We start from the raw sequence: 23,395 nt of genomic DNA, 5'->3' as shown, positions 1-23,395 counted from the left end.
CCCAAAGCAGATTCCACTCAACCTGACTGGACTCCAGATCCACGCATCCGAGCTGGCCGGGACGGAGGGACTTCTAGTGAACCGGGCATTCTCGCCACAGGCTTGGAGGGGCGGCCGCTATCTATTTCACCTGAAGTGCCTCTGTAACAGGGGGCAGAGGAAGCAGCTGCAAGTTATTTTCCTTTTGGGGTCGAATTATCCTACTATTGTCCTCAGGGCTTCAGTTTCATTTTGCACGTGCACGTGCGGGTGGACACTGCAGTTCCTTCACAGAACGGTGCTGGAGACCCTCCTGGCTGCTCTCTGGGTAATTTGTCAGTCTGAGGAAATGATACTGCCTCCCAAACCTGGGCTCAGGGCTGCAGGGCCAGGCGCCTGCCTTCCAAACCCCACTGCAGGGTTACTCCTTTGCCCGCGAGTGGAATGGGGACTCGGGGGCCCACAGGTTCCCGGCAGGGGAGGTGCCCTGGTGGAGATCCCCTTCCTGCTCCGGGGAGTCAGGTGTGGGTGTAGCTTCGGCTTCCAGAGAGACTTTGGAAAGAAGTAAGGGGAGGCCCAAGCTTCCGAGATAGGGAAGGAGTGGCTGGAGTGTAGAATCGGGTGCTTTCTTTAGAAACCAATCTGGGAAACCGGGAACTACCCCGCCCTCCGGTGACCTGTTGGTCACCCCGCCTCCCCTCCCCGCCCCGCCTCCCCCTCCCCTCCCCGCCTGGTCTGGCCTGACTACGAGTGGGCACCACCGGCCGGGGCCGGGGAGTCTCAGCCAGCATCGCTGTCCTGGCCCTCCCAAGTCAGACCTCGGGGATACCAACCTCAGGGAATTTGGGGAATTCGGAAGCGACCCCGCAGCCCGACCGGCCCAGCTGCCAGGAGCCTGAGGATGCCCTCCCACCCGTCTCTGGGTCTCCCGGGTCCTCCGGCTGCTGCCAGGCTGAGGAAGAGCTGAGTTAATCTTCTGGCTACATATGTACCTCAGAGCGGTCTGGCAGGGGAGAGGCCAGCAAAGAGACTCCCGGGCTGCAGGCCGCCAGTCCCTCCTCCCCGCCCCCCACCCCGTCTCCATTTGTACATTTTTATAGCAAGTGGTGGTCGGTTTAGGGATGCGCCTACTGGACGGGCACCTATGGGCCCTCGAAAGAAATCCATTTCAACCTGCAGCACCTCCATTCAAAGGTCCTCCCGGCTCTACAACTGGGAGGACGCGAAACCCGGCAGAGCGAGTCTGCGGCAAGCGCATCCCTTCCCGGATCCGCGGGCTCTCGAGAGAGAGAACGCCCCGCGGGAGAGCCCCGGGTCCATGGCGAGGGCTCGAAGAGGTAGCCCTCGGCTTCCAAACAAATGAGACTCAGTCCTGGACGTTCTTTAAGCCCTCGTTGCCGCGGGTCCCAGGGTTCCTTTGAACTGTGAGTTGAGTCTGCGTTTGCCCTCTGGAAACGCACTTTCAGGTCTCCCTCCTCCAACACGGATGGGTGACCCTAGAAAGTGCTCTGGCCGCTCCACTCAACCTTTGGAGACAGAAAACTTGGAAAAAGTCTAGCTCGAGAAGTAGCTTAGGAAACAGGACACAGGCTTTTGTGGCCCCCAAGTGTGCAAAAAGGAACTGAGAAAGTTGTTCCGTTGACAAATTGAATCATTTTATGTAAAACCAGGTTAAACAGGGCTGCATTCTAAGCAGCGTCCCTCCTGTGTACTATGAATGCACGTGGGGCCCTCCCCACTTGGGTGGCTGAGGGCATGTCCAGACTTTTTCTGGTGTCTCCAGAGGCTGGTCTCCCCTTGCTCAGAGGGTCAACCAAACCTTTTGACTTTGGGGCAGAGCCGAAAGCTGCCTGCTTTTCCCACTTGCGAGTGGATTTTTGAAGAGCCCACTCGCAGTCGGTTGAGCGGCTATACTCCCCCCTCCATCTTGCCTTCTTAGTTTGCCTTAATTAGGGGGTGGGGAGTTGGGTTTGGGGGCCCGAGTTCATGTAAAAACTGTCAAGTGAGTTAAGGGAAAGGGGAAGGAGAGAGAGGGTGGAGAACTCCAGTGCAGAAAAAATTCAAAAATCGTAAAAGGAAAAGGGGGAACTTGAAGCCCAGAAGTCATTGTTTCCTTTATTTCAAAGGGAAAAACCTGCCTGATTCTCATCCTTTTGATTGATTAAGGCCCTGAATACCTCGCAGGCCCCGAGTGACAGTCCTTGAATAGACTCGAGCGAATAAAGCGCGGTGCTGAGCGCGGGGCTGGCACTCGGGGGTGTAAAGGAGGCGAGTTCGCTGGCACTTACCAAGTTATAAATAAAAGACTATGCACAATAGCACCTTCTCTAAGGACAGACAGTCTTTACAACACTCCTGGCGTCATATCCTGCTGGGGACACTTCAGCTCCTAGCCAAGACTTTGCTCCTTTTATTTTTCCAGCACTTTAGTCTGAATACCATAATAAATTCCTGAGAACAAATGCAGCAGCCGGGCAAAACTTTAACATATAGAGGCATCTCTGCCAAAGCATTGGGGAATCTATGCCTCCAGACTTAGAGCTGGGGCTTCCTAGAGACGGTTTTTTAATCAAGAAGAGGAGACCTTTTTCTTTCTCCTCCCTTCCCCAGCCTTCAACCAACCAGTACTGGGGCCTCCAGCCACTACCTAAGCTTCTCACTATCCCTGCCCCCAGACTGTGAAGACAAAAGAACTTATCAGCACCCTCTGGACTCTTCCTGAGAGGAACCCCATAGGGAAGACCCTCATAATAAGCCTATGCCAAGGGGCATGGACCAGAGGAAGGAAGACTAAAGATGTCTGGGGGCTTCAATGCCTTCTTATTGTAGTTGCACCCCCTTCGTTGGCAAGGAAGCCAAGAAAAGTGGGCGCGAGGCAGAGCCGCAGGGAGAAGAACAGAGACATAGAGACACACAGAGAGACAGAATGAGAGGAAGAGTCAGAGACAGAGAAAGACACACAGAGATACACACCGAGAGATAAGGAGACGGAGAAATAGAAAGTCAAGGAGAGAGAGACACATAGAATGACAGACAGACAGACGCGGACCCCTCTCCAGTCTCAGCAGGGACTGTCTCTCCCTGTTTCCGTGGGTGTACCCTTCTCTTCCCGGGAAAGAGGCGCAGCGCAGGTTCCTCTCCGGGCCTGCCGAGGCTTCGGCGCCGCCGGGGATGGGAAGAGAAAGTGGCCGCTGTCGCCCAATCAGCGCGTGTCTCCGCCACCCGGGACGGTCTCCCCGTCGGCCAATCGCAGCTCAGGGCTCCTGACCAAGCTTTGGGTGAAAGAACTAATAAATGCTCCCGAGCCCGGATCCCCGCACTCGGTGTCACGACGGGAGGAGACTCAGGCCGGCCGCGCACCGCCCCCGGCCCCCCCCTCGGTTCGTCGCGGCGCTCAGAGCCCCCTCCCCAGCGCTCCCAGCCGCGGGGCCGCTCGCCCAGCTTCGCACCAAACTTTTCCGCCCTGGGCTCGGGATCCTGGACTCTGGGCCCTCCCTGCCCGCCCCTTTCCCCGGTTCCACCTCGAGCCTCTCTTTGGACTAGGAGCGAGCAACCCCCTCCCCGTGTCCCTCCTCTCGCTCCAGTCTTTTTGGGGAGGGGCTCTCCACGTTCGGGGGAGTTGCCGAGGGTCACCAGCGCCTCTCTCGTCATTCTATTTCGCCTTCACCTGGATATAATTTCCAAGCGGCGCTGTCCCCAGGATGACCACACTGGCCGGAGCTGTGCCCAGGATGATGCGGCCGGGCCCGGGGCAGAACTACCCGCGCAGCGGGTTCCCGCTGGAAGGTAAGAAAGGGCCTCAGCGCCGCCCAAAACCCCGGGGCCGCGGCGGGGCTGCTCCACCCAGTCCCGGGTCTCCACAGGCGCGTCCAGGAGCCCATTCCCGGGGTACCCCCGCCCCAGGAGGGAACAGTCGGGCGAGACCTCGACTCGATTTTCTCTGGGCAAACGAAGCGCCCTTCTCTCAAGTCCTCGCGGAGCTTGGCCGTCAGGCCTGCTCCTGGGCCGTTGCGCTTTCCTCTGTTGTTTTGGAAATGCCGTGGTGGGGAGAGGATCAGCCGGCTTCTGAGCACCAGAAAGCGACTTCTCAGCATTTTGTCCACCCGAAGGATCTCAAAACTGTCCCGGCTGCTCCCGTGTTTGCTAAACTTTTGTTAATTCCGGAAGGAATTTCTTGCCGCGGCAAAGTTTGGAAAATTTAGTATTAATTGATATATTAATTAGAATTCCATTCATCTCCAGCGGCATCTCGAAGTTTCCACAACCTGTTTGGGGAACTGCCTTTCAGTTAGCCTGAAGGTTCTGGAATCCCAGGGAGGCAAGAGGATTTGCAAGCCCGAAACTTTCTAGGCAATTTGCGAGGTTGAGGCGCCCGAGCCGGGATGCTGACCGGGTGGTGCCTAGCCTTGGCCCTCAGTCCAGAGTAGGATGTAATATCCAGGGCACCAGCGGAGGCGAGGGGACCTGCGAGCAGACCCGTCTGTCGCCTCTGTCCCGAGGTGTAACAGGTGACACGCACTGACACCTGCGGCTTGCTTTCAGGACCCTCTTTGACCTTTGGCTGCGGCCCTCTTAGCCAGAAACCTGAAGGGCTGTCAGCTTCTCCAAGTGCCTTAGAAAGAAAGCTGCCTCAGTTAGATAGGGTTTCGTGTGACTTCGAGAAGGCCTGGGTGAACACCTTTCTGTCAGGAGGCTGCTCCAGCCTCAGAGTCTCCCCCCACAAGTTGTCCCCTTTCCTGGGCCCAAAGGGAAGACAGTTTCACTGGAGCGAGTTAGTTTGCCCTGGTTGTTCCCTTCACACAAGATTATGTACCCCTGAATTGCTTAATAATTTGAACAAGTGTAGTTGAAACAGGGTCTGGGGCTGGGAGCCTGAATGGAGCAGTTTCAGTGTTGAGGCTGTAACATGGCGATGGGCCAGAGAAGTGAGAAATTAGGTGGGTTCATCTTTTGGGCTGCTCTCTGGTCTCCCGAAGTGACGTTCTGTGTGTCTCTCTCTTCGCCTTCTGCTCTCAGTGTCCACCCCCCTCGGCCAGGGCCGGGTCAACCAACTTGGCGGTGTATTTATCAACGGCAGGCCACTACCCAACCACATCCGTCACAAGATCGTGGAGATGGCCCACCACGGCATCCGGCCCTGTGTCATCTCCCGCCAGCTGCGTGTGTCCCACGGCTGCGTCTCTAAGATCCTGTGCAGATATCAGGAGACGGGCTCCATCCGTCCCGGCGCCATCGGTGGCAGCAAGCCCAAGGTGAGCGCGTGGTCCTGGCCCTGGAGGCCTCCTGCCTGCAGTGTCCCGAGTTAGGGAAGAATGGGCAGGGGGCAAGGACTGCCATCTGGGGCTTTCTGAGGAGTTTTTCCAAATCTGAGAAGGGGTGTGTGCGTGTGTGCGTGTGCGTGTGCGTGTGTGTGTGTGTGTGTGTATTGGGGGTTGAAGGGAAGTGGCTAGAGTGCTGTCTTAGCTGGCGCTCCTTGATGAATGCTAAGGAAAAACTCCAGCCTTTCTGCAAAGGTGATAAGGCATTTGTTTTTTATGCCTCAGAGTCCTGGAATCCCCATCAAATTATTTTAATAGGCAAACACCCAAAGTGTGTAAGCTGTATGTGCCCACCTGTTGCTGGTTTATTCCCCAATATCGTCCCAGCTCCCAGCCACTGCACTGCCTTTTCCAAAACTAATCCAAGGAGCCACTTTTGGCTTTTAATGGTTTCTCTCCCAGCTCCCATCCCCAGTCGCCTCCAGTCCAAATTGTCTTCAAGGAGTCAAAAGCCAGGGTGATTTGTTTTCTTTGTAATGAGCCAATGACTTGGCTTTTAAAAGGTACTTTGGTGCTATCCTCAAATTATTTTGGTTCTCCTTAAAAAAGGAAAGAGAATCACACTGGCTACGGCCGAGTGGGAGGGGATTGTATACGGTCTGCCTTTTCTTCTGGATGTGGGGAAAATCCAATATAATTTTCTAGTTGCCACAGGGCAAAACCCAAAGGAGGGTTCTGGTAAACTGAAGACTTCCAGACAACCGCCTCTCCTCCTGCCATGCCAGCCCCCTTTGCAACCTCTCTAAGAATCTCTGGAAACTCTTTTTATTGGGAAAAAAAGAGTCAGTCTCTAAAATTATCCATATTTGCTATCCTCTCTAATTTTTAAAAAACCTGGCTACTCACCTTTTGGATTTCATTTTGGTCTTCACCTTAGCTAAAATCTTGTGCTCCTTTGGAAAGGCCCAAGTCGCAGATCTAACTTGAGTTTTCTGCTACTCTTTCAAGCATTCCTTTTTTAGTTTCGTTTTCGTGTTGATTCAGTGTAAGGGGTTGCCTTTCTTTATTTCCATGGATCAGAAAGTACACCCCTTCCCATATGTCATACCTCTTCTTATTTTAAGCCGATTGAGGGGCTGAGCTGGGGAGAAGAGTACACAGGCTGCTTCCGGGTGGGATGGTTTCCTCTCTGCCCCTTTCTAAAGTACACAGCCTCAGAGAGCAAGGGTCCTTTTGCTAAGCAGAGGGACCTTCCCAGGGGGCGCAAGAAGGAGCGTCCCTCCAGGCCCGAGGCGGTGCGGTCGCCACGTCTGGCCCAGAGGACTGGGTACCAACGCCTGCCTGCCTGTTCTCTTAAAGCAGGTGACAACGCCTGACGTGGAGAAGAAAATTGAGGAATACAAAAGAGAGAACCCAGGCATGTTCAGCTGGGAAATTCGAGACAAATTACTCAAGGACGCGGTCTGTGACCGAAACACCGTACCCTCAGGTACCAGGCTCATTAACGTCTTCCTGGGGCGAGGCGTCAGTCGCTATTATCCGGGCAGGCCATCTGAACCATCATCACCCCAATGATCGATCTGGGCGATCGGAAGACGGCCCCTCCCAGGGCTCTGAAATATTTACGAGCTAGACGTTTTTGGCGTTTTATGGAGGGAGTGATGAGCTGCTTGTCCTGGGGTTGAGAGACCGCCGCTGAGGGCTCCCCAAAGAGGATTTCTGTCGAAGAGGCAGGGCAGGAAACGCGAGGCGGAGGCCAAGCGTTTATTAATATTGATGTTCCCTTTTAAAGAGAAACAAATGTTTTGGTAATCCTAACCGAAGGGAGATGGGGCCGCGCCAACCGAGACTTCACCGTGCGCGCCAAGGAGGGGAGGCTTCGGCAACGGCCGGGATTTTTTCCCGAGAGTCCCAGGGCCCATCCGGCGCCCCCGGCGGCCAGGGGGAGGCGGAGGGAGAAGAGGGGCGAGCGCAGGCGAGGGCGAGGGCGAGGGCGCGCGGGTTTGTTTTTAATTAAAAGGAAACTCCCTTTTCCCCCCTGCGAGAACGAGATATTTCGGAGCATGGATTTGTTTACCAGACTGGAATCTGGAAAAAATAAATGGGAGAGAGTGCATTTTCTTTTGACTTTTACAATAGGAAACGATCCTGCAGTTGAAATTTAAACCCTTTATGGCCTCAAAAAAAAAAAAAAAAGAAAGAAAAGAAAAAAGAAAAACGTTGAATTGCAGGGGACGGGTCCGCTCTGGTTCTTCCTGCCTTTACCGCGAACCGCGGGGCGCAATGCCTTCAGGTTGAGGCGGTGCAGTGTGGCTGGCGGGAGAAATCTCTTAGATTGGAGATCTAGAGACCCGTCTGTGGAGTCTAGGGAGGGAAACTTCCTACTGGGGAGAGCGGACCGAGACCGCGGTTCCCGGCCCTAACCTGGAGGTGCGAGCTTTCCAGGCTCCCGGTTCGCTGTTCCTAGAGGCCGATTATGCGATGGGGGGTATGAGTGGGAGGGTGAGAGGGGGTGTAGAAGGACGAGGATGCCCAAAGACGCTGGAGGAGGCAGAAGCAAGCTGTTTAGGGCAGGCCTTCGAGGCCTCCCCACCCATACCCCGACTGGGGGCCGGGGGGCCCCTTGCAGCGCGGCCCTGCACGTCTCAGTCGTAAGCGCCCCCTTCCTCCTTCCGCCCCCAGTGAGTTCCATCAGCCGCATCCTGAGGAGTAAATTCGGGAAAGGCGAGGAGGAGGAGGCCGACCTGGAAAGGAAGGAGGCGGAGGAGAGTGAGAAGAAGGCGAAACACAGCATCGACGGCATCCTGAGCGAACGAGGTAAGCGGCGGCGCGCTGGGCGGCGCCCTGGGGGCCGGCGCCTCCCCAAACTCCGCGCTTTGACGTTGGGGTCCTGAGGGCGGCGCGGCCCCGCTCGTGTCAAGGCCCCTTCTCGCTCATATCCCCTGCACCCGGGTAAGAGCGTTCAAGTGAAAGACCAGAGACGCACTTACAGTGAACACAAAAATCTTTTCTTTTCTTTTTTTTTTCTTCTATTTTTAAACCTTTCCTCCACACCACTCGCAGCCCCACGGAAGGCAGAACTGCAAATTGCAGTCTGGGTGCGGGGCCACCCAGCTGCCCTCTGGGGTACGGGACTGGGCGTCTCTGAGCTGTTGTGAGGCAGGGGGCAGTCCGTGAGCCTCCGGAGGTTAAAGGAACTTTTTCCGCCCTTAGGAAAGGCCCGGGTCTCCAAAGGGGTTTCCACATCAGAGGAGGGGGGCGCAGAGAGGGAGAGAGGGAGAGGGACGGGAACGAGGACAAGAGAGAGAGAGACTCAAAACTCTTTAAGGCAGTGGGGTCCCACCACACTGATTGCCTTATAAATGTATATCTGTAAGTTGGCTGTTTTTTTGTTTGTTTTAAATCGGTTTTCAAATGCGGTAGGGTTTGAGCTGTGCGTGTCTGGGAAGTAAAACAAGCCTAAGCTGTGGGTTACAAACCGAGGGGGTCTGGGTTCTTGGGCCTGCAGTGCCGGCACCCTTTCTCCGCCCAGGGGTGCGGACCATTGTCTTCTTGTTGGCTGCGATCTGTCAGCCTCAAGAGGGAATCTCCCCCGCGGAGTCATAAGTGCAGCCGGCGGGTTGTCTTCAGACTCCAAAGGTACGCCCACTCCCACAAAAGAAAGCCAACCCCGTAGGAGTTGAACCTGGAAGGGTTCACGGCAGCAGGAGAGTCTCAGCCGTTTTGCGTCTCAGCACTTTTGGCCTTGGGGATGGTTGCACCTCCTCCAAAGCGCAAAGGGCCGGGAGTTGCCCGGTGCCCCCCTCCCCCATGCGTGGCCTTCCCTCGCCCGGGGCCGGGACTTCGTTGGGCTGAGTTGACTTTTGAGCTGCCCTAGAAGGGCAGGCGGCTCTCCAGGTGGGCTTGGAGCGATCACCCACTTCGACCGGCTGGGTCTGAGCCCTCAGCCGGTGGCATCCAGGGTAGGACTGTGGGTCAGGAAAGTGGTCGCTTCTTTTACCTCCATTGCTCAACTCCGGGGCGGACCGCTGGCCCTCCGGAGCGGCAGCTTTCCAAATCAATGCAAACTCTGTACACAACCTCGAAGGGACCCAGATTTCAATGTTATGTATCCGAACCACAGATTTCAGCGATAAACAGGTGCCTAGATGCCCCGGCACACACAGACAATCAAGAAAAGACACCAAAACCCACGGCGGGTTGGGCAGGGGAGATACATGTGCTGTTGCTGCCCTCCTTCTAAAGCAGGGGCCTCACGTGGACTCGGTTTAAGCCCTTCCTTTTGGAGGGGTGCGTTTCTGCCCTGGTCTCTGAGAAGAGACCGCAGCTTTTATTCTAGGTCCAGATGCATCACGGAGGTGCTGGGGAGGGAGGAAGGCGAGAAACCAGCCAACCCCAAACCTAACGGGCCCCTGCAGGCAGCGGGGCAATGAGCCCAGGGGTAGGAGAGGCTTGGGAAGGGGGGGTGAAGGGTGGCAAGGCTTTGCTACTTGTTGCTGGTGGCGTCTGCTCCGCAGCTCGACAGCTCCCTCGCAGCACCGGCAACCGAGGCCCAGGAGACAAAACGCCCCAAATGAGCTGGTCAAACATTTGTACAACTTTTCCAGCTTTTACAAAGAAGGCCTTCTCTACACAATCTACACTTGGAGATGAACTTGGGAGACAAAGCCTGGAGAGTCCATTGAAACTCACACTTTAGCTCGGCCCAGACAAAGCTCCGGCCCGCAGCAGCTTGATGTGAACAAAGGAAGGCAACCTTTTTATAATTCAAGGAGAAAAGAAGAGAAAACAGCCCCACAAAGGCCCGAGAATAGACATTATGGGCTTGCAATGAGGGATGAATTATTCAATGAGCCCCAATAGCTGCTGCGCCAGGAAGTTTTATGGACTTTCCAGCGTGGAGAAAGTGGCCATTTCACCTACAAAATGTTTCTAGTCTTTTGGGCCGTCTAGCTGGGCCCGCTGCCATTCAAGGGCAATTGCTACCATTTTCAAAATCAGAGTATTCTCCCCAGAGGGGGCTGAACCGCTGAAAACACACACATACACACACCTCGGGGGCTGAAGTCTAATTTAATTTGGGGCTGTCAGGGAAGATGCAGTGCCAGTCACTTCAGTGCCTCTAGCTCCCTTTCCAGATGAGCCCTGGAGGACAAGAGGGGCCCAGAGAAAGGACAGAGTGGAGTGGAGTTTGAAGGGAAGTTTAGAAACCTCAAAAAAAAAATAAAATTCCCTCTATCCTTTTGGCTGCAAAAGTCCCAGGCTGCCCCGCTTGGAAAATAGACTGAATGTTGATAAACGGCTCTGAGCTCCCAGGCCGGGCAGGAGGAGCCCGGCTGAGGAGGGACGTGTAGGTGTCATGATCAGGGCGGCTCGCTCTCTCTGGAGGTTCCAGCTTCCTTTCCGGCCTGCCGGATGTTTCTGAGACTGGCTTTCCCGAGTACCTCTCTCTTACTTGTCAGAGACTGGGACACAGGGAAAGAGGTACCCTGAAAGAGGTCAGAACGGCCCTCGTTTTTCTCTCCAGGGTCTTGTCCTTTCTTCTGGATGGCCTCTTTCACCTTCCCAACTTTGCCGTGTCCCTCGCCCAGTGCAAGAGCAGCGCTTCGGGTCGACGCGGGGCGCTCAGGCCCGTGCGCCCTAGGCGCGCAGTAGACGCTGTGCGCCACTTCTGGATCTTTGCTTCCAGCTCTTTTGCCAGGGTGGAAGGAGAGGGTAGGGCAGCCAGGAACATCCCCCAGCACCCTCCTCATCTCCCCACACCCCCACCCCCCTCCCCACACACCATTCCTCTCCCCAAGAGTCGAGCAGGCGCAGCGGTAGGAACCTAGCCCCGGTCGCAGCAACTGGGGCTGTGGGCACTGCCCGCGCTGCGGCCATTCAATAGGCGTCTCTGTTCCTCCCCCGGCGCTGCGGAGCTGGCCCGCGGGCGCCGCCACAATGGGCCGGCCCCCACTCCTGCGCCCTGCGCCAAAGCGCCGCGCCGCCCCCTCCCCTGAGCTCCGGCCGGCTCGAAGCTTAGCTCGCCGGGCTGCAGCCGACTCAATTGCCTCCTTTATGTCCTTCTCACTTTCATCTAGACACAGCCCGCCTCCCCCGCCCTCTTCTTCTCCTCTTTTTTCCCCCTTCCTTGCCTGAGGCTCACATTAGTGAAATTTCTGCAACCTCCCCCATTTTTTTTCTTATTTTAAAGAAAGCCCTTAACACAAAAGCAGTGACTAATCAATAGAAACTGCTCCTTCATCAACTCCTCCTCCAGCGGCAGCAGCAGCAGGGTGACGCTTTTCCTGTTTGTGAGTTTTGGGAAACATTTTTGCTTTGTGCCGTAATGGAATTAGAGCACAGATGAGGACTGTAAATGGACACGCGACTGCAAGACTCTCGCTTAAATATTTAGATGCAAAGTTACAATTACTGACTTGTTGCTGCGGCTTTGAAGTGGCAGCTCGGGAGTGCAGGGGGAGAGAGGCCAGATTGCCAAATTGATGTTTTGATTGGGGCTGGAGATACACTTTCATAGGACTTTACCCCTTTTAAGAATCACCAGTGAGCGTGGGAGCTTTGCAACAATTTCAAAGATTGAGCCAAGAGACCCCAAGCATAGGTAGGTCGGAGCTTACCCTCCTTTTTTTTTTTTTTTTTAACGCTCCCTTTCAATTTGATGTTTTTGAAAAACAGTGCTTTTTTTCTTTTTTTAATTTGAGAAAGTAAAGGTGACAAAAGTTTTGCATGAGTTTGTAAACTTAGGAGCTTTTCTAAAATTAACGAGGACGACATCAACTTTTCAGCGGGACATAAGATAAAGCAATTAAAAACGTACAGAAGTTTTAAAAGTCCTGGAACTATTTCGTTTCCAGTGGAATCATGAAAAGAACATTTTATCATTAACTGGAGTGCTACTGACATCGAGGGGAGCGGAAGGCCGTTTCTTCCCTCACCCGCCCTCCCCCCCGGACCCCCCCAGCCTTCAAGTTAGCAGGGAAGGACGTTTTGGCGCGAGGCAAAGGGCGAGGGGGGGGCGGGGGGGAACAGGCGGGGGCGGGGGAGGGAGGAACTTTCCCACAGATTAAAATCACGGGCTATAAGATCTTAGGTTTGTGGCATCGGAACCTTTATTAAAGTGGACGGCCCACTCTCCGAGTCCATTTGTCAGAATCACGAATTTGACCCCAATGTCGTCTCTGGTCTTTGGGGTAAATTTCATGTTATCTGAAGCCCTTACAATACTCAACAAGGAAATATCACCCGTTTAGAAATGTATTGGAAATATCAAAACTTGAATTAAATTAAAACACCTCGCTGTGTTCTTTTCAAGGAGATAACGGTAACGACTTTCCTGTTGGCCCGATTTGAAAGGAAAGACCCGAGTTCGGATCGTGGTTTTATTTTTCGAGGGTTTGTTCTGTTTGGTTGACTGCTGTGGGCTCACTTTCTAGCCTTATTGAAAACATGCAGATTTTCTAACTAATGCTTGAAATTGTATGTTTATTTTGAAGTTTGATTTGCTTGTTGATAGCACCGGAGCGGGGACGTAGGGGCTTCACGTGGGTAATAATTACTGAAGGGTCATTTAAGAGTCCCCAGGGCTGAGCAGTAAAAGCCAGCGGCGCGGTGAGGTGGAACCAGCAAGTGCGCGTCAGTTCAGGGAGTGGAATATGCGGAAATTAATCAGGTGAATACGAGCGTTGCCACCGAACTCAGGTTCAACATTCATGAATACATATATTTTAAGGGGAAAAAAATTCCTTCCTAACTATGAGGTTATATGCTCACATTGTACGTACATAAGTAGCCAATGAATATTAAAAGCCTCAACAGCAGCAATAAACGGTGAGAGAGTTTGGCCAGGGCTGGGGCAGAGAAGGTTGGTTCAGTTCGGTGGAGTCCTATGGCAGGTAACTTATTTATGTGGGTAAATAAAGATTAAAGAACCATTAAGAATGTACATATATAACTAACAAGACAGTAAAAGGCAATTAAGCAGTCAGTTTAATGCCTTATCTCACTGGCTGCTCTGGGGTTGTTTTACAACTAGGAATTAAAATCTGAAAAGGAAGTTTTCAGCAGCTCTGGCCAAATATTGATTAAGTAGCTGTTTGTTGATACCATTGTTGCGCATTAAAAGGCCGGGATCCTGGCCTCTCAGTGGCCATCTTCCATTGTGAGGGATTCTTAACCACTGAGATCAAAGCGGGATCATTTCAACTTATCTGTCTTGGAAAATCCTTCTTTTCCTCTGAAACCTCTAAGGAGGATTGACTGAATTCTCTTTAAGAAATAGGAACCGAAACCAGTTACGTGTCCTAAGTTTGCAGAGAAGAGATTCATGGGGTGTTTTTAATTATCCTATGGTGATTTCTTGTTTAGAACTTAGGCTAAGATGGTGAACTTATCATCAAATAAGTTCTCGTTTGGGGGAGGTGACGAGAGGCATGGAAGCTAAGATCCTGAATGTCACTAAATTTCTAAATATGGAAGTTTTACTGAAGTTACCTGCCAAGCTGGAATGACGTAAAGGCAAGATGTCAGAGTTTTGTGTAAAACTAGCTGGAGAACAATTAAATACGCAGGAAACTGAGAGTTAGATTGACTGCATTTCTCTACATATGTTTTCACAATTTTTGTGTTTATGGATGGTTAGATGAGTCCCGTGTATATTTTTAAACCTCCTACAATGTAGGAGCAGATATGTGTTTGTGTGTATAGTTCAAGTTTATTTATAAGTCGGTCACTATGAGTTATGTTGGCAGTAAACTATACCCAGTTGCACACACACACACACAAGGATTTATTTCTCCTGTAGGTTACACTTTCTAGAGTCATGAGAATTTGAGGTAACAGCACAGCTTACCAATTCATATTCAACACTGCTGTTGAATGCTAGGAAAAATATTTCTTTGAATAATTTTATGACTTTTTTGGCTGTTGATTTTTCGATGAACTGTTAGGCTTTTTTTGTTTTGTTTTGTTTAAGAGTTCAATATATTTGGATAGATTTTTCTTTTATTATGAGAGCTAAAATGCATGCAAAGACTCTTTTGGAAATACCATCTCTGTGCTTAATTTGCAAATTCCAACAAGTCACTCTGAGGTTGTGAAATTTATGCCAGATTCAGTTTTGAATATTCAACTGAGCATCATAGATCTGCCTGTGTGCGGGATTTTCTGAATCCCTTTCTCTGTGTTCATTTCACTACTAAATAACTGTGCTTAGGGTTTTATTTTTATTTCATTTATTTTATTTTACTCTTATTCACTCTTTTTTATATAAATTTATTTATTTTATCTATTTATTTTTGGCTGCATTGGGTCTTCTCTGCTGTGCACGGGCTTTCTCTAGTTGCGGCGAGCGGGGGCTACTCTTCCTCGCGGTGCGCGGGCTTCTCACTGCCGTGGCTTCTCTTGTTGCAGAGCACGGGCTCTAGGCACGCGGGCTTCAGTAGTTGCGGCACGTGGGCTCAGTAGTTGTGGCTCGTGGGCTCTAGAGCGCAGGCTCAGTAGTTGTGGCGCACGGGCTTAGTTGGTCCGCGGCATGTGGGATCTTCCCGGACCAGGGTTTGAACCCGTGTCCCCTGCATTGGCAGGCGGATTCTTAACCCCTGCGCCACAAGGCAAGTCCTCTTATTCACTCTTGAACAAGATGAATCTTGACATACAGAGTCAGAATCATTAGTGGGTATTTTCTAACATTTTGTATTATAATCTCCCAATTAGTTAATAATCTATCTGTGCTCAAATGTCCTTTGACATAGTCCCAGTCATTGCAGTGTGGGACAACTGCCTGAAACAGATTAAACTGGAAGTGTGAGTCAGTGCAGATCTATTATGACTACCTTGCCCTGGGTCCAGATGCAGTGCTAGAGAGTTCTTCGCTGCATTTTCCATGTATATTTCATGTTTCATTTACATGTGGAGTTAAAGTGACTTTCCCCCCTTAGATATCAGGCTATGTATTCATATACTGCCAGGGGGGCAGCAGAGTCATACTCTGAGTGGGGTCTGATGTCAGTACCGAGGCAGAATTACTGACTCAATAACGGGCTAGGTCAATTATATCTCAGTAAGGCTGGAAAAAATAAATACTTGGTATTATTGTTAAAAAAAAAAAAAAGCACTGGCTGCCTCAGTGGGGAACTGTGATCAGAGAAAGTGAAAAGGAGTTTCAGAAGTTGCCACTCTCTTGGAAGATGCACACCAAAGTGAGAACAGAGAACCATCCTCTGCTCCGCTGGGAAAGGTTTTCTCGCCCCGTTCATGCCAGTCTTGGGTAGAGAGTGGCACAGCTCAGCTTTCAGCTCTATCTTGCAGTGTTGGGACAAATGCTGAGCTCCAACAGTGTTGAACTTTTGCTGAAATTGGGACGTCTCTCCTTTTAGAAAGCTTCCCCCGCATTTCTGTGATGGTCTCAAAGGAATAGAATATATGTACTTTCCAGTTTGTAACTGGAAAATGAGCAGTTATCGAAATGGCCGTTAACGTTATAAAACGTTTATTTAAGAGAGATGAGTTAGAAGCTTCACCATCGTCAAAGGGAGCTATGAAGACCATGGAAAATAGTTGTTGAAGACACTTGAGCAGTAAAAGCCTTATGAATTCATATCTTCAATGTCTGTTTTCCTTTCTTCCTGATAAAAACTGAGAAGAGACTAACATAATTTCTGCCCTGGAAATGGCCACTTTTCTTTAAAGAAGTAGTTGTATTTTAATAAAGAACAATGGTGTAACGTTTCAAATTTGATTTGGTGCACATTTCTCCTGGAAAAAAAAATCCTGAGAAAGAGTTTTACCTTGCACATTGCATATAACGAAGTTCGTAGCATTTAAACTTTAGCTGCAGGATTTTAAGTTGAAAAAATCCCAAACAACAAAGAACCCCTTCTCTTTGCAGTGAAGCAACTCAATCAAAGTAAGTAGTCTGAGTTTTTATGTCCGCCTTCTTACTGCAGTGATTGGGAAATGAATCTTCCCCAGTAATACAAACTAGAACTCATGACAGGCAATAACAAACTAGCCATGTATTTGTCTCCTTAAACCCATTTAGTGATTTGATTTTTATGTATTTTTATTTGGCCAGCTTTACTGTACCTACAATAGCATATTAATATAAACTCTTGATTCGAGGAGCAATTTCCCACTCATTCTGGATCCGATTCCATTGGATTCTATTTTAAAATAGCTGATCAAAATGCTTTGTGACAAGGATGGGAGACTCTTCTTGGCTGACTAACATAGGATTGAGGGAGAGGAAATACCACTGATTTTTCAGCATTAAAAATTTCCAGGATCATATTGAGAATTCAAATAGTATAGTTTTAAGGAAGCTTAAATGTAAATTTTAAAAAAATTTATAATCAGATGGTAGGCATATTTCTGGAAACAACTACAGAATTAAATGTACTTGGCTTTATGTCATTACATGCAAACAATAAGTAAGTTAGGGTAGAATAGCTAAGAAAGGAAAGTTAATGGCTGTGTGCAATTTATCTAGCAACATGGAGTTGGTTTTTGTATACTTTCATAGTCAATACTTGTATGGTCACATACAAATTTACATTTTTAACAGAAAGCCTACATTTGTAGGCTTGTGATTTTTATAGGTACACAGATAAACTAAGAGTACAGCCACTATACCCCTCATATCTTTTATCTTTTTTTTTTTTGGCAAACCCTAATATAGGCATTAACTTACTTCGGCATTGTCTGGGGGTATTAACATCATTTTTGTTTCCTTTATAGGGTCTATCTTCTTTTTGAAAAAAAATCTTGTTTTTAAACAATTATAGACTCATAGAGTCTGTCTTCAAACACATATTTTAAAATTCTTCCAGTATTCAAACATATTATCAAGATTAAGAAAATCTTGGCCACAGGGTAGGTGTGTGTGTGTGTGTGTGTGTGTGTGTGTGTGTGTGTGTGTGTGTCTCCCAATTACCATGGTTGAGCTTAACCTGAACTAAAGAAAATTAATTGGTCCAATTCATTTTATTATAAGAAAAGCAACAGGTTCCTTCTTTATGAATCCCCACTTGGCTGGTTTCCTGACTGAAGTTCACTAATACAAATGAATGTTTCTTGTCTGACTTAAACACACCCCAAAGTCCTTTTTCATGTCTTTGCTTGCCTTATAAGAGCATAGCACCCAAGGTAAAAGTAGTCTGTCTTGCATCACTGATTTTGCTCTAAAATTGAGAACAGCACATTTTGGGTGTGAGCCCCTTGAGTTCTGATGTCTGGTAAGATGAGAGCACATTATACCAATTTCCCAGGGGGATATGAGAATAAAATGAGAAGATGCAAGTTATGTGCAAGTTACACCTATCTCACAGGAAAACTCAAAATCTTGTGCGGAAAAAAGCCCTCTGAACATGCAGAAAGTGACTAGCCTACTGGCAGATGGGCTCTGCCCAAGGGCAAATAAAAGCTTAATTCAGGCTTAGGAGCAACAATGAAGACCAACACACATACATGCACACACCAAAAAATTCACTTTCACTGATTCCAGAAAATTGAGTTTATAAGAAACTCTTTAATGTAATAGACTATATTGATTTAATAGTTTGAAAAATAATAAAATTTGAAAACCATTTGCCGAGATGTCAAAAGATATTTCTTAATTACTTTTTCTCCCGTTCTGTAGTTTACTTTTCTCTCTTAGACTAACTTGGCTGTTTAAAACTCTTCCAAATCAAACTTTGTTTTGTTTGTGTATTTGCACAAGATTTTTTTCCTCCACTGGACTGACAAATAAGTTGCTTTTTGAAAATGGATCTCACACATGCGTTCTTATTCCTGAAATCCTGGTGCAATCCTTCATTTTGTGGAATTGTGTTTGTGTAATTTCTCATTGCGTCCCTTCTCCAGCCTGCTTCCTTGTTCTTAAATGTCTTTATGGCTCCGCACGTGATATCGTGTGCATTCTTCTTTCTTTCTGCATGATTCTTCTTAATCCCTCTCCTTTAAAATTGGAGTTCAGAAATATTAAGGAAACTTTCCAAAATAGCGTTTGTTAAGCTGGAGGATACATTTCAATGACCTCTCTATTCAGTTTCCCTCTCTATCCAGCCCCCAAAGCTTGGGACTTTTGTATGAGTAGGGTGCAATGCGAGGGTAAAAAGAAAGTAGCCTGGCTTGTAAGACTTGCGGGGGGCTGGAGAGCTCCTGCCCTGTGGTTCTCCTGCTGGAGTGCAGCCACTGGAGAGAAGGAAGGTTGTTTTCTTATCCCTGCATGCACTGGGCTGACCTGTCTCTGAAATAGGTCAGGCTGGGGCACCGCCAGTTTACGCAGCTGTCACGGCTTAGGCGTCTCAGCGGGCAGCCCGGCTCCTTGGCCGGTCGACCCCCAGTGAATTGATAAAAATTCGCTGGTGAGCCCTGGGCCTTCCTTCTGGACTGTGCTAGCCCCCTGAAAGCTTTTAGAGGCAAGGGGACTCCTGGATTATGGGGGCCAACTCTTAGCCTAAAAAACGAAAGCGTTCTTTTATTCTGAGGATTGCCCTCACGTCCACCCCCTCAAGTGAAAAATACATGTGTTGTCAGATTGTATTTTTAAATCATATTTATTTTTGACCAGGTAAAACCTACACTCTGTACATAATTCAAAATATAGAAAAGAGCGTACAGTGACAAGTCTTCTTCCCACTCAGGACCCTCAGTATCTTGGCTGTCTTTCTAGAGAGTCTGCATAAACAAGCAATTGTATTTCTCTCTTAAAAATATTCTCTCCTGTTTGTTTGCACAAATGGTAGCCCACTGCAGAAACTGTTCTGCGCTTTGCTTTTTTTTTTTTCCACCTTAGAATATATCTCTGCAATCACTCCTCATCAGACTGAGGGTCTCCTCAGCCTGTTTATATAGCTGCATAGTATTCCATCCTACTGGCAAGCGATGATTTACTTAACAGCATTTAGAGTGTTTCCAATCCAACAGCACCATTTGGCACATGTGTGACTTTATTTGTAAAATAATTCCTCTGTGGTAGAGACAAAGGGAACGGCATTTGTGATTTTGATAGCTTTGGGGGAATTTGGGTTCTGCATTGAGAACAAATGGTGAAGGAATGCTCCCTAAACATGGAGTGTGTGTGCGTTTGCCTGTGGCCACTTGTACAAGAAAAAAGAGACACTTCCTTCTACCACTGTACGTAGGTAGGAGCATAGGTTTTGAAATTTCTGCTTAGGAAATTGCTCCAATATTTTGATATTTCTCCAAATGTAACATTCTCTAAATCCAAGGAAAGCTTTTTGCTTTGACTTGTTGGTTCCCCTTTTTATTCTTTTTTTCTTATCTACTATTTACTTCACTTCACCTCCATCAAAAATGGTACACTTATGTTAAGCATTCTTATTTTTCTTTCTGCGCTGGAAAAATTATGGATAGTTTGTAGAACAATTCAGAGACAACTTATTCTGATTGTTTAGTTACAAAAGAGAAATTGTCTTTCAGGGTTACCAAATTAGGTTTGAACTAGTAAGAAAGCAGATTATGTCTAATAAAACATGGTCTTGTATTTCTGATATTTGAAAAGTGCTGGCCTGATTCTCTAGGGGTTTCTTGAGTTTGGTAAAGGTTAGTTTTTGATTTTACGAACTTTTAAGGGGTATGTATCCATTCCCTTCTAGGCACAGAAGACTTTTTATGTCTTTGCACATAGCTTGCCTCCCTCAGATCATTTCAGCCCATTTCCCCTTATATCTGGTGCTCAGGAATTCAGTTGTTGATGCTGCTGAGTACCTGGCTTCCCTAAGCTGGAAGTTCAAGTCTGTGGAATGAACCAGAAAGAACTGGGCTCCAACTATATGAGAAAACAACACTCTCCAAAGCCTCCTGAGAAAACTGGAGATGTGAACACCAATACACACACACACACACACACACACACACACACACATATTTTTTTTTTTTTGCGGTACGCGGGCCTCTCACTGTTGTGGCCTCTCCCGTTGCGGAGCACAGGCTCCAGACGCGCAGGCCCGGCGGCTATGGCTCAGGGGCCCAGCTGCTCCGCGGCATGTAGGATCTTCCCGGACCGGGGCACGAACCCGCATCCCCTGCATCGGCAGGCGGACTCTCAACCACTGTGCCACCAGGGCAGCCCACCAATACATATTTTAAAGTCAATATTTCAAGTCATTCCTTCTTAGGACTGGGCCTTTTGGAAACAGGAGAACAAGTTAGGGGCTAGGGATTTATTTTTGAAAATCAAAATCTTGATTCTTTTTTTTCAAAATAACAGGAAAACAAAAACAAGTCTTCTTTCTTGACTGTTCCTGCAGCCAGCCCCACAGCATGTAGCACTATTCAGCCAGACACAAGGCAGGAAGGTGTGTTTTCCTAATGCTAGAACTTTTGTCTGTGCTTCGATAGAAACAGCCAGCTGGGAACCCTGGTTCTCTTTCTGTTTCCCCTCTGACTGCCTTACGGAACTCCAGAGGAGTCAGTGGGGATGTAAACAGGCCTGGCATTTAGAGCATCTGCAAAGAGCTGAGAAGAATGAAAAGCAGCTTTTTTTTCTCCCTCTCCTGGCTCTGTGCATAATTTGGATTGAATCAGGCCCATAATTTGTGACATCTGATTACTACCTGCAAAAGTATGCAGCTCTCCACGTAGGAAGGAGGGTCTTGGGAGGATTAATCCCAATGAGGAAGATTGTGATTTGTCAGGTTGCTGTGAGGTTCTCAACAGAAATTTCGACCACATAAAATCAGTGGTTTTCAGGTCCACATCAGCAGAACAACCACTCTTTAGATTCTCAACACATCCTCACATTGTTCTCATCACACAGGTGAAGGAGGAAGCAGGCTGAGGCGTTCTCTGGGGAACTGGCTCAGCGTCAGGGAGCAGGGGTTCCGGTGGGAGAGCTGCCCCTTCTCTTCTGATTTTTAGATTTGTAACTTTTTAAAATAAAAAGAGACCCATGAATTCATCTGGGGAAACACTTCAACTTTCCGTTGTATGATTCCCAAGTGAATGGGATCTCAGTGTCTGGAATTATTGGTTATATGTTGGAAATTTTTAAGACATAAAATCCTCTCAGACCATTTCTAAAGGGGGCTGGGAGTCCATTTCAGGAGGTCGAGCGAATAAACTGGGTCTCCTCACAGAGCATCCAGGGAACCTGCAATATGCCAGGGCAGAATATGATTTGGGAAGCTCTCCAGGGTGGAAACTTTCCAGGTGGTCGATTTGCTTGACTTTTACGCAGATGGGACACATCGGCACTTGTACGCATGCAAGACACTTTTATCAGAGGGCAGTAGAAAGGCAACTTCTATAGCTTCTTCCCAGAAGCCAATGTCTGCTTGTGGTCACTGGCCCTGCCAAGCTCTGAATACTGCTGAATTTTTGTCTGAAAGAAGAAGGCAAACGGAGCACTAAATTCCCATTTAGCAACAGGTTAGAAACTACAAGGAGCCTGGCTTAAGAGTGCAGGGGCAAGAGGGGTGCCTGGGTCGTGGAATGTCCCCCATTCTACAGGGAATCAGCTCCAGGTAGAAGGCCAGGGTGCAAACTCAAGGCCTGGCTTGTTTTGAATTAGCTTCCGGGCTTCTGTCAGTGAACTTTTTGGGCCTCAACTTCTGTCTGTCTTCTTCCTGCCTGTGGAAAGTGTCAGCTAGGGTTTCTCGGGGCGTCCTGAGTACAAAGCCAGCTGGGGGCTGGGAAGGCCACCTCATCTTGTTTTCATCAGAGGCTCAAGAAGTGGGTGTGGAGACAAACAGATCTTGTGTAGGTCAAGTACTCATTCCTTGGCACAGCTCTGTGTCAAGTGGTTTGTCCTTTTTAGACAAATTGAAACCAATGGCCACTATACAGGCTTGCCTTCCTGGTGGAGTACTACCACATACCTGGGGCAGATAAGGAGAGCAACACTCTCCTTACTACAAAATACAAATGACATAGAGAGCCGAATTTGGTCTGAATCTTTGCTGGCTGGCGAACTTTCATCGTTTTATTGAATTACTATAATTTAATGTTACTTGTTTAAAGTAATGATTTTTTTCCCCTGAAATGCATCCTTTTTACTTATTTATTTTTAAAATTGAAAGCTCAAATTAAATTCATTAGGGAAGACAATGATTATCTTTCACATCGATATTTCTGGTACTTGGAAAATCCTTTTGGAAAAACTTTAGGAGACGGTCACTCAGACTGTAGTAGTTTATAGGAAATGATGTTACCGGAACAAGTTTGGGTTTTGTACAGGGATGTTTGATCATCTCCTTGCCCCCAATCTTCCGTTCCCAAACCCTGTGAGAATGTTTCTCTCACTTTCTTTTCACAAAGGACTCTATGGGCTGACCTTGGGTGAAAAGAGGGTAGTCTCAGCTGCTGTTCTCTCTTCTTTCCTGTCTCCCCAACCCCCGTCCTGCTTCTACCTGGCTTACCCTCCCCTTGTGCACTCCAGCTCCACACACACATACCATTGCTTCCACCGAGCTCTACCTCATTCACATTGACTCGACCAATTGCCCTTCCTAAGGACGCAGTTTCCAAAAGGGCCCTGGGAGCAATTGCCTGGCACGGAGGAATGACTCCCCAATGGCAGAATTCCAGGTACCCATGTAGGAAAGCTTTTTGGTTGGGGCAAGGTATAGGTTTCTGTTGCCCCGCAAATCGTACTCCAGCAGATCCCAACTTCGCTGTGAATGGGCAGGACTAGCTCTGCTATGAGGAAGCTCTTTGTTGGTGAGCACGGCCTTCCAGGGCGTGGTACCCCATTGAGCTATCTGGGGGAGGCAGAGGCAGGTGGGCACCAAGAGCATTTCTCCTGTAGGTGGATTTTCCACACTTCCTGGATGCCAGGGAAGGGACTTGGCTTGTGTCCTTTGGGTTTCTTGGCAAAAAGCAGGGCCAGAGGAAGGACATACCGCGTCTGTTCTGGCTTAGAGCCGTAGACAGGGAGGGCACTTGGGGGCCCATCTTGCCTCTGATTCTCAGGAGCAGATATCTGATCTGAATTTTCATGCTTCTAATGGTGCCTGGACCATTGTCAGAAGTCAGAAGAAGTGAGGTTCTCCTCTTCAGAAAGAGTAGGGCCCAAGGGGCATCCATGATGGGTCTACTGGCTAGGAGAGCTTCTGGAAGGCCAGAGGCTCCTGGACTCTCAGCGCTAGGGTCCTGGAGAGCCTCAGAAACACATTGCTTTGGAGAATGTAAGCCAC

At 48.9% G+C, this 23,395-nt stretch overlaps 1 protein-coding gene across 2 annotated transcripts in view; it reads left to right on the top strand.

Moving 5' to 3' along the window:
* Positions 1–3,276: 3,276 nt before the first annotated feature.
* Positions 3,277–23,395, top strand: part of PAX3 (paired box 3) — a 95,242-nt gene continuing 75,123 nt past the window's right edge. The window contains exons 1-4 of one of the 2 annotated variants that reach the window (XM_079924790.1): positions 3,277–3,765; positions 4,996–5,231; positions 6,600–6,726; positions 7,920–8,054. In XM_079924790.1, coding sequence (XP_079780916.1) covers positions 3,681–3,765; positions 4,996–5,231; positions 6,600–6,726; positions 7,920–8,054 — 583 coding nt within the window. In that variant the 5' untranslated portion in view covers positions 3,277–3,680. Of the gene's footprint in view, positions 3,766–4,995; positions 5,232–6,596; positions 6,727–7,919; positions 8,055–23,395 lie in introns of both variants that reach the window. The other variant, XM_079924789.1, reaches the window with a different exon arrangement.

The sequence above is a fragment of the Stenella coeruleoalba genome (genome assembly GCF_951394435.1).
Source record: "Stenella coeruleoalba genome assembly, chromosome: 6".
Classification (NCBI taxonomy): domain Eukaryota; kingdom Metazoa; phylum Chordata; class Mammalia; order Artiodactyla; family Delphinidae; genus Stenella; species Stenella coeruleoalba.
The sequence above is the reverse complement of the archived record's forward strand: the minus strand, read 5'-3'. Positions and strand labels throughout refer to the sequence as shown.